The sequence below is a fragment of the Protobothrops mucrosquamatus genome, unplaced genomic scaffold (assembly GCF_001527695.2).
Source record: "Protobothrops mucrosquamatus isolate PMUCROS unplaced genomic scaffold, P.Mucros_1.0 scaffold5737, whole genome shotgun sequence".
Classification (NCBI taxonomy): Eukaryota; Metazoa; Chordata; class Lepidosauria; order Squamata; family Viperidae; genus Protobothrops; species Protobothrops mucrosquamatus.
Window position 1 is genome coordinate 75605 of NW_015391585.1, and position 10822 is coordinate 86426.

At 46.6% G+C, this 10822-nt stretch overlaps 1 protein-coding gene across 1 annotated transcript; it reads left to right on the plus strand.

Moving 5' to 3' along the window:
- The first annotated feature begins 475 nt into the window (after positions 1–475).
- REM1 (RRAD and GEM like GTPase 1) lies at positions 476–9153 on the plus strand. The gene is made up of 4 exons (XM_029286905.1): positions 476–806; positions 2006–2092; positions 4344–4541; positions 8876–9153. The coding sequence occupies exons 1-4, from the start codon at positions 476–478 to the stop codon at positions 9151–9153; spliced, it is 894 nt and encodes a 297-aa protein (XP_029142738.1).
- Positions 9154–10822: the final 1669 nt, after the last annotated feature.

Consider the following 10822-nt stretch of genomic DNA (forward strand, 5'->3'; position numbering starts at 1 on the left):
CCTTTTTTCAGTGCCATTGTAACTTCAAACAGTCACTAAGCGAACTGTTGTAAGTTGAGGACTACCTGTACTTCATCCCTTTTTTCCTTTTTTTTTTTTTTTTGGTCATCAAGTTGTTGACACCTTGCTAGGCGACTGGTGGAACTCAGATGGTAAAATGGGTGAAAAGGTTGAAAAGCCCTGATCTAGTCCAATCCCCTGCTCAGGCAGGAAACCCTATACCATCTCAGACAAGTGGCTGTCCAGTCTCTTCTTAAAAGCCTCCAGTGATGGAGCGCCCACCACTTCTGGAGGCAAGTAGTTCCGCTGGCTAATTGTTTCTCCTTAATTCCAGGTTTGCTCCTCTTCTTGATGAGTTTCCATCCGTGGCTTCTTGTCCTGCCTTTCAGGGGCTTTGGAGAAGAGGTGGACCCCTCCCTCATCTTTTCAGTGCCGCAACCCTCATCTGGGGACCGATTCTCTTTGGCAGAAGAAGATGACCCTGAACATCCAACAGGGGAGCCCCGGTGGTCCGTGCCAGCGACGGGCCAGCACCCCTCTTCCGGCTTCTCACCGGGAGAGGCTGAGCCCTCGGAGCAGGGGGGCCGAGCCCTGCCACCCCCAGTTGGGGCAGTCCCTTTCCTGCGAGCCGCGAGCCTGCCTGCCGGAGCCCTGCGGGGGCTGGCGGTCCGAGTCCCCCAGCTCGGAGGAGTCGTCGGGATCCCTCTACCGGGTGGTGTTTCTGGGGGACCCCGGGGTGGGCAAGAGCAGCCTGGTGAGTCTCTTTGCCGGGGTCCAAGAGAAGGACTCTTTGGAGCAACAGCAAGGTGGGTCTCCAACAAGCTCTTGTAACTTTTCTCTGGAGGGCGATGGGGCGGGATCCGGAATTATGCTACTCCCATTGTGCTTTTTTGGGGTGGGTGGGTGGATGGGTGGGGAGGAAACAGTGGGCCCGGTTTCCCTTTTGGGGAGTGGTGGTTCGTGATCCCATAAGAGGCAGGCTATTTTCAAAAAAAGCCATTTCTCAAGGAATGCTGAGGTGGTAAGTTCAGAGCTGGGAGGGGGGAGGGTTGGTAAAAGAGCTGGCAGAATTCTCTTGGAATCCGGATTCCCCAGGAATTTTTTTTTTCCCCCTAGCTCTGGTTTGAACGGTGGGGTCGTTGGCGCTCTCTGAGCTTGTTTTCTTGAAGACGTTTCATGACCCAGCTGGGTAATGTCATCGGCGCTAGAAGGAAGGGAGATTTGCGCTGATGATGTTCCCTAGTTGGGTCATGAAATGTCTGCAAGGAAACAGCCAAGCTTAGAGAACACCAGGGACCACCAGTCCTCCTCCTCCTCCTCCTCCTCCTCTTCCTCCTCCTCCTCCTCTTCTTCTTCCTCCTCCTCCTCCTCCTTTCCACAAGCCATACTCCCTTCTAGCACTGACGATGTTACCTAGTTGGGTACTGAAACGTCTGCAAGAAAACAGCCAAGCTTAGAGAGCATCAAGGACCCCATAGTCCTCCTCCTCCTCCTCCTCCCTGCAAACCCCCTTCCTTCTAATATTGATAATGTTACCTAGTTGGGTCACCAAACATCTGTAAGAAAGCCACCAAGCTCAGAGAGCACCCAGGACCCCACAGTCCTCCTCCTCCTCCTCTTCCTCTTCCTCCTCCCCTTCCTCCTCTCCCTCCCCGTCTCTGCAAACCCTCCTTCCTTCTAGTATTGATGATGTTCCCTAGCTGGGTCACGAAACATCTGTAAGAAAGCCACCAAGCTCAGAGGGCACCCAGGACCCCAAAATTTGTCCGTCCTGCTTTTTTGCTTGAACTGGATGGGCTACTATTCTATGGTTGGTGACTTTCGGCCCCTTTGCTGCCCGATTTAAACCACTTGCCCTCCCGTGGCTGCCGTGGCTGCTCCCACAGGCTCCCTCCATGTTTCTGGAGTCTGGGATGGTTCCGGGTCTCCGGGTCTCTCCTCTTTATTGCTAATTCCGAAGCAATTCGTGGCCAACGGACCCAGTTCTGCTTCTGCTTTCTTCCAGAGGACACCTACGAGCGCACCTTGTCCGTGGACGGGGAGGAGACCACGCTGGTGGCGATCGACCCCTGGGAGGCTGAGAAGCGGGTAGGTGGGAATGGCCTGACCCAGAGATCCAGGCCAGGGGTACCTTTCTCAAACAGGGGAGGGAGCCTGCATCTTTCTCGGACAGAGAACATCTGCAAAATGCTCTTTTTTGACTGGCGTGCAAAATTTATTCGTGTCTTTGTATCCCGCCGTTATTATTTCGGCCAAGGCAGTGAACCTATCCAACACACCTTTCTCCTCCTATTTTCCCCCACAACGACCTTGTGAGGTGGGCTGGGCTGGGCTGAGAGAGAGAGGGAGACCGGACCCCCTGTCTTAAAGTGGTCAAGATTGAGAAACTCTGATGTGGACGCTGTCAAACCTCGCACAACCTCTTGGTCTGTTGTTGTTGTTGTTGTTATTATTATTATTATTATTATTATTTAAATGTATATATTATTATATTATATAATATTAATAATATTATATATTATTATTATAAATTTATAAATTTAAATTTATATACCAGACTAGGAAGCTGGAGACCGTGAGTTCTAGTCCCGGCTGGGTGATTTTGGGCCAATCACCAGGAGACGGTGAATTCTAGTCCCGCCTTAGGCATGAAACTGACTGAGTAACTTTGGGCCAATCACCAAGAGATGGTGAGTTCCAGTCCCGCCTTAGGCATGAAAGCCAGCTGGGTGACTTTGGGCCAATCGCCAGGAGATGGTGAGTTCTAGTCCCGCCTTAGGCGTGAAAGCTGGCTGGGTGACTTTGGGCCAATCGCCAGGAGACAGTGAGTTCTAGTCCTGCCTTAGGCATGAAAGCCGGCTGGGTGACTTTGGGCCAATCACCAGGAGACAGTGAGTTCCAGTCCCGCCTTAGGTGTGAAAGCCAGCTGGGTGACTTTGGGCCAATCGGCAGGAGAGGGTGAGTTCTAGTCCCGCCTTAGGCATGAAAGCTGCCTGGGTGACTCTGGGCCAATCACTAGGAGAGGGTGAGTTCTAGTCCCGCCTTAGGCATGAAAACTGGCTGAGTAACTCTGGGCCAGTCCGTCTTTCTCAGCCCTGCCCACCTCACAGGGTTATTGTTGTGGGGGGAAATAGGAGGAGAAAAAGTTGTGTTGGATAAGTTCACGACCTTGAGTTATTTGTAATAAAATATTAAAAGGCGGAATACAAATAAATCAATTCCATTAATTCTTTGAGGTTCAGTCCAGCAGTGGCAGCAGCTGTCCTGGGAAGTCAAGCAATGGGTATCTTTTTGTCCTGTCCTCAACCTGGATGCTTGCACAAACTTATCACCTGTGCTGAGACTTCTTGTGTGATGTGATTGTAGAGTTGACAACGTGCACTTTGCGCTGCGCAAAAAAAAGGACGCAAAGGTATATTCCTCTCACTTTTGACTCCAAAGGCCAAGCCCAGCCTAGGCCTGGATCAGGGTGGGATGGAGGTCAATGGAGACCCTTCTTCTCTTCTCATCACTGGAAATTTTTAAGAAGAGACTAGACAGTCACTTGTCTTAGATGGTATAGGTTCTCCTGCTTGAGTAGCGGGCTGGACTAGAAGACCTCCAAGGTCCCTTCCAGCTATTATTCTCTTCTGTTCTGTTCCATTCCATTCCATAATTCTATTCTATTCTATTCTATTCTATTCTATTCTATTCTATTCTATTCTATTCTACTCTACTCTACTCTACTCTACTCTACTCTACTCTACTCTACTCTTAGCTGTTCTATTCTATTCTATTCTAATTTCTATTCTATTCTATTCTATTCTATTCTATTCTATTCTATTCTAATTTCTATTCTATTCTAATTTCTATTCTATTCTATTCTATTCTAATTTCTATTCTATTCTATTTTAATTTCTATTCTATTCTATTTTAATTTCTATTCTATTCTATTCTAATTTCTATTCTATTTTAATTTCTATTCTATTCTATTCTAATTTCTATTCTATTCTATTACATTCTAATTTCTATTCTATTCTATTTCTATTGTATTCTACTCTACTCTAAGCTGTTCTATTCTATTCTAATTTCTATTCTATTTTAATTTATATTCTATTCTATTCTATTCTATTAATTTCTATTCTATTCTATTCTAATTTCTATTCTATTCTATTTTAATTTCTATTCTATTCTATTCTATTCTATTCTATTCTAATTTCTATTTTATTCTATTCTAATTTCTATTCTATTCTATTATTCTAATTTATATTCTATTCTATTCTTATTCTATTCTATTCTATTCTGTTCTGTTCTGTTCTATTCTTATTCCATCTTCTTTTTTTTTTTGCAGTCCTTGGAAGAAGACAACTGGCTGCACAATTACTGCATGCAGGTGGGCAACGCCTATGTCCTGGTCTACTCCATCACCGACCGGGCCAGCTTTGAGAGCGCCTCGGAGTTGCGCATCCAGCTTCGGAGGACCCGGCAGGCAGAGAACATCCCCATCATCTTGGTGGGGAACAAGACCGACCTGGTGCGCTCCCGAGAGGTCTCCGTGGAAGGTGGGTCCCAGGAGGGCCAAGCCAGGTCACGGTTTAGCCCCAAAGGTGCTTTTTTTTCTTCCAAATGACAACTGGACTTTCGTGGGATTTTTTTTTTCCCCCTTGAAAATATTTTGCTTCTTATCGAAGGAGCTGCTTTGGTTCTTTGGGGAGAGGGTGGGAGAGAGAGAAGAGGAAAGAAAGAAAGAAAGGAAGGAAGGAAGGAAGGAAGGAAGGAAGGAAAATAAATAAAAGAAAGAGAAAGAAAGAGAAAGAAAGAAAGAAGGAAAGAGAGAAAGAGAAAGAAAAAAAAAGAGAAAGAAAAGGAAAGAAAAAGAAAGAAAAAAGACAAGAAAGAGAAAGAAAAAGAGAAAGGAAAAAAAAGAAAAAAGAGAAAGAGAAAGAAAGAAAAAAGACAAGAAAGAGAAAGAAAGAGAGAGAGAGAAAAAGAAAGAAAAAGAAAGAAAGAAAAAAGAAAGAAAGAAAGAACGGAGGATGGAGGGAGGAAGGAGGGAAGGGAAAGGAAAGGAAAGGAAAGGAAAGGAAGAGAAGGAGGGAGGGAGGGAAGGAAGGGAGGGAGGGAGGAAAGAAGAAAGAAATAAATAAAAAAAGAAAGAGAAAGAAAGAAAGGAAAGAAAGAGAAAGAAAAAAGAGAAGAGAAAGAAAGAGAGAAAAAGAAAGAAAGAAAGAAAGAAAAGAAGAAAAAAGAGCAAGCAAGAAAGAAAAAAGAGCAAGAAAGAAAGAACAGGGAGGATGGAGGAAGGAAGGAAGGAAGGAAGGAAGGAAGGAAGGAAGGAAGGAAGGAAGGAAGGAAGGAAGGAAGGGAGTCAAGCTATTCTCCAAAGCACCAGAAGGCAGGACAAGAAGCAATGGAGGGAAACTAACCAAGGAGAGAAACAATTTAGAACTTCAGAGGAATTTATTTCCTCAGTGAGAACAATCAACTCTGAAGAAGCTACTTGGATGAAAAGCAAAATATTTTCAAGGAAAAAAAACCAAGAAAGTCCAGTTGGAAAAGCACCTTTGGGACAGGTTCTTGAATGTTGTAGGAATGTAGGGTTGGAGGACCCCAGCGTGGTCCCCTCCCCACGACAACACCCGGCTTTTGGGCTGCCCCAAAGTCCTTCAGAGAGCATTCATGGCTGGAGGGTGAACGATTGGGAGAACTGGGAATGTGTAATCTAATGAAGAGAATACAGAATGGAAGGGACCTTGGAGATCGTCTAGTCCCACCCCACACCCACTCAAGCAGGAGACCCCATACCATTCTGGACAAATGGTTGTCCAGTCTCTTCTTAAAAACCTCTAGTGATGGAGCATTCACCACTTCTGTTCCATTGATTAAACTGATAAATTTTTCTCATGGACAGAAAATCTCCTGAATTCTAAGTTGCTTCTCTCCTTGATTAGTTTCCATCCGTTGCTTCTTGTCCTGCCTTCTGGTGCTTTGGAAAATAGCTTGACTGCCTCTTCTTTGGGCAACCCCTGAGATATTGGAAGACTGCTATGGTGTCAGCCCTAGTTCTTCTGTCTCAAAGATGCTTTTCAAAAGCCAACTGGACTTTGTTTTTTTCCCCTTGAAGACGTTTTGCTTCTCATCCAAGAAACTTCATCAGTTCAGTCAGCCGTGTGCTGCAGCTGCCAAAAAAGCCAACACAGTGCTAGGCTGCATCAACAGAGGGATAGAATCAAGAAACCACTTTACAAGGCCTTGGTAAGGCCACACTTGGAATCTTGCATCCAGTTTTGGCCACTACGATGTAAAAAAGATGTTGAGACTCTAGAAAGGGTGCAGAGAAGAGCAACAAAGATGATCAGGGGACTGGAGGCTAAAACATCAAGAACGGTTGCTGGAATTGGGTATGTGTAGTAGTTTAACGAAGAGAAGGATTAGGGGTAATATGATAATAGCTTTCCAATATCTCAGGGGCTGCCCCAAAGAAGAGGGAGTCAAGCTATTCTCCAAAGCCCCTGAAGGCAGGATGAGAAGCAACAGATGGAAACTTAAACAAGGAGAGAAGCAACCTAGAACTAAGGAGAAACTTCCTGACAGAACAATTAACCAGTGGAACAACCTGACTCCAGAAGCAGTGAATGCTCCAACACTGGAAGTTTTTAAGAAGAGACTGGGCAGCCATTTGTCTGAAATGGTATAGGGTCTCCTACCTGAGCAGGGGGCTGGACTAGAAGACCTCCAAGGTCCCTCCCAACTAATGTTCTGTCCTGTCCTGTTCTATGGGCCAGGTCTCTCCATGTCTTCCCATCTTGCTCTGCTTCTTTGAGTTCTCCTATGCTCTGGCCGGTGTCAGCTTTGATGCTCTCCAGCCACCGTGTTCTCTGGCAAGGCCTGTTTTACCGCTAACTCTTCCCTTCCTGATTGCTTTCTCCAGTGAATTTCCCCCGCATGACACTGGCAAAATAGTTTTGTGACTTTGCCTTCCAGTGACATGTCTGGTGTTACGCACCCAATGCTTTCTCGTTGGTTACCTTTATTTATGTATGCACAACTCTACATACAGTAGAGCTCTAATCAAACTTTCCGTGCTGCATGAAGGCCAGTTTAAGCTAGAGAATCCTTAGGCCAATTAAAAAAAAACTTCGTAAAAGTTTTTTTTCTTTTACTGGAACGTGGGAGTTTGCCATCTCTCTCTCTCTCTCTCTCTCTCTCTCTCTCTCTCTCTCTCTCTCCCTCTCTCTCTCTCCTTCCCCTCCTTTTTTGGCCCGGTTGAGTGTATTGCACAAAAACTACCTTTATTTACACCATCTTCTAACCTAGGGCTGAAGTCGTTCCCCCCCCCCCAATTTTATGGGCTGCTGCTTTCAGCGGACAGACCTTATAGCAGCAAACCACCCTGTGAGCTGCAGAGAGTCCCCCGACTTACGACCCATTCTTTTAGCGACCGTTCAAAATTGCAAGAGCACGGAGAAAAGGAAAGGGTTTACAGGCGGTCCCCACAGGGCTGCAGAATCCCCAGGGACAGGTGATCGAAAATTTGAGTGCTTCGCAACAGGCTTGGATTCGCGGCAATTGCAGTCTTATGTGATCGTCGCTTGTGGCCTTCCAAGCTGGCTTCTGACACGCAAAGTCTCTTCGTTTATAGCTTAACCTGGTGTGCTAAATGACAAAGTAGTCAGATGAAGCATCTTTTCTGATTGTAACCATGAGTGTCTCAGGAGATTCCCAATCATTCTAGGTCACAGTTGTCACAAAGAATAGAATAGAATAGAATAGAATAGAGTAGAGTAGAGTAGAGTAGAGTAGAGTAGAGTAGAGTAGAGTAGAGTAGAGTAGAGTAGAGTAGAGTAGAGTAGAGTAGAGTAGAATAGGGAAAGAATGGAATGGAATGGAATGGAAAATATGGAACAGAATAGAAGAGAAGAGAATAGAATAGAATAGAACAGAAAAAGAGCTGGAAGGGACCTTTAAGTCAAGGGATACCTGCAATTACTGTTATTGTCCCCATTTTATGACCGGTTTTAATCCACTCTGCATTTGGTTCTGGTTTATCTTATGACCACAATGAGACTCAACCATTTTTAACGGTAGAATAAGAAGAGAAGAGAATAATGAAGAGAAGAGAATAATGAAAAGAAAGAAGAGAATAATGAAGAGAGGAGAGGAGAGGAGAATAGAATAGAATAGAATAGAGGAGAGGAGAGGAGAGGAGAGGAGAGAGTAGAGTAGAGTAGAGTAGAGTAGAGTAGAGTAGAGTAGAGTAGAGTAGAGTAGAGTAGAGCTGGAAGGGACCTTGGAGGTCTTCTAGTCCAGCCCCCTGCTCAAGCAGGAGAACCTATACCATCTCAGACAGGTGAATCTTTAGTCTCTTCTTAAAAATCTCCAGTGATGGAGCGCCCACGATTTCTGGTGGCAAGCGGTTCCACTGGTTAATTGTCCTCACTGTCAGGAAGTTTCTCCTTAATTCCAGGTTGCTTCTCTCTTTGGTCAGTTTCCAACCGTTGTTTCTCGTCCTTCCCTCTGGTGCTTTGTTGAACAACCTGACCCCCTCTTCTTTGGGGCAGCCCCTCAGATATTGGAATCCTGCTATCATGTCTCCCCTGTTTCTTCTTTTCTTTAGACTGGCCAAACCCAAGTCCCGCAGCTGTTCTTCGTACGTTTTAGCCTCCAGGCCTTGGATCATCTTAGTTGCTCTTCTCTGGATTTTTCCCAAAGTTTGAAAACGTTTCGTTTTTCATCCAAGAAGCTTCTTCCGTTCTGCTTGTTGGATGAGAAGCGAAACCTTTTCAAGGGGGGTGGGAAAAACCCCACAAAGTCCAGTTGCCTTTTGGAATATGCCGGAGACATCAACGTCTTGCTCACTAGCTTGTGTGTGTGTGTGTGTGTTTTTCCTTTGCAGAAGGCCGGACCTGCGCCGTGGTTTTCAACTGCAAATTCATCGAGACATCCGCCGCCCTCCAGCACAACGTGACCGAACTTTTCGAAGGGGTGGTGCGGCAGATCCGCCTGCGCCAGGACAGCAAGGAGGCCAACGAACGGCGCAGGTCGCTTTACAAACGGAAGGAGAGCTTGACCAAGAAAGTGCGGCGTTTCCTGGACCGGCTGGTGGCACGCAACAACCAAAAAGTCGCACGGAAGGTCCGTTCCAAGTCTTGCCACGATCTTTCGGTGCTGTGAGGGCATTGGTGGTCTCCCTGCTTGTTCGCCCGCCGAGGGTCTGGCCTGGATCTACTTTTTTGTGTGCCTAGCACGGCCGTGCAATTGGGTCATAACTAGGCGAACTGCTATTGGTCAAGGATGACCTGTACATTCCAGTTGCCAAGCTTGTGTCGTTGGATGGTGTCACCCTGGGGATATTGCCTTGGTTGTAAGTGGTCACTCAATAGTAGTAATGGGAAGAGGGATCTCAGAATCCTAGTGGACAATCACTTAAATGTGAGCCAGCCGTGTGCTGCAGCTGCCAAAAAAGCCAACACAGTGCTGGGCTGCATTAACAGAGGGACAGAATCAAGATCACGTGAAGTATTAATACCACTTTACAACCCCTTGGTAAGGCCACACTTGGAATCCTGCATCCAGTTTTGGTCACCACGATGTACAAAAGATGTTGAGACTCTAGAAAGAGTGCAGAGAAGAGCAACAAAGATGATCAGGGGACTGGAGGCTAAAACATACAAGGAACAATTGCTGGAATTGGGTATGTCTAGTTTAAGGAAGAGAAGGACGAGGGGGGACATGATAGCAGTCTTCCAGTATCTCAGGGGCTGCCCCAAAGAAGAGGGAGTCAATCTACTCTCCAAAGCGCCTGAAGGCAGGACAAGAAGCAGCGGATGGAAATTAATCAAGGAGAGAAGCAACCTAGAACTAAGGAGAAATTTCCTGACAGAACAATTAACCAGTGGAACTACTTGCCTCCAGAAGCTGTGAATGCTCCAACACTGGAGGTTTTCAAGAAGAGACTCGACAGCTATTTGTTTGAAATGGTATAGGGTCTCCTGCTGGAGCAGGGGGCTGGACTAGATGACCTCCAAGCTCCCTTCCAGCTCTGTTATTCTGCTATAAGGCTCTAATGCTCAATAGCCGGGTCGTCCCAGGTTTATAGATTGCAGGTAGGGATTCACGGGGCACCCCTCTCCCCAGATCAAACCAAAATCTCTGCCCCCCTCAAAAGATGTTGTGTTTGGCCTCCATATTTTCTCCTGCTTGAGGAGAAGGTTGGACTAGAACAGGGGTAGGCAACCTTGGCTCTTTTATATGACTCGTGGACTTCGACTCCCAGGGGGGAACTATGGCCCCCTTCATGACTCTTGGACTTCGACTCCCAGAATTCCTGAGCCAGGATGGGGGAACTATGGCCCCCTCATGACTCGTGGACTTCAACTCCCAGAATTCCTGAGCCAGCCATGCTGAGGGGAAAGGGAGAGGGTTCCAAGCTGAGCCATGCTGGCTCAGAAATTCTGGGAGTTGAAGTCCACGAGTCATGAGGGGGCCATAGTTCCCCCATGCTGGCTCAGGAATTCTGGGAGTTGAAGTCCACGAGTCATAAAAGAGCCAAGGTTGACTACCCCTGGCCTAGAAGTTCAGAGTCCAACAGTGTGATTCCGTTTTGGTGGGTGGTCTCTTCAGGTGGTAAAAGAACGGCGGGCAGCACAACGGCGTGCCAGAGAAGGAGTATCCCATGAGTTGATTGTATCCAGGAATCGTTCGGGGTGGGGGTGGGGATTGACTGCCTTGGCATTTCTGAGAAAGAGGCAAGATTTCCAGGCTTTTCCCCAAAAAAGCCACACTGGAGTCTGCTGGATGAAAAACGAGCAAGGGACGAGACCACGATGAGACCGGTGCCACT

Bases quoted from the DNA above. Each gene is read 5' to 3' on its own strand.
- REM1 (XM_029286905.1), top strand. From the start codon at position 476: ATGACCCTGAACATCCAACAGGGGAGCCCCGGTGGTCCGTGCCAGCGA. The intron at 807-2,005 runs GTGGGTCTCCAA...GCTTTCTTCCAG, and splicing joins CTCTTTGGAGCAACAGCAAG to AGGACACCTACGAGCGCACC. The intron at 4,542-8,875 runs GTGGGTCCCAGG...TTTCCTTTGCAG, and splicing joins CCGAGAGGTCTCCGTGGAAG to AAGGCCGGACCTGCGCCGTG.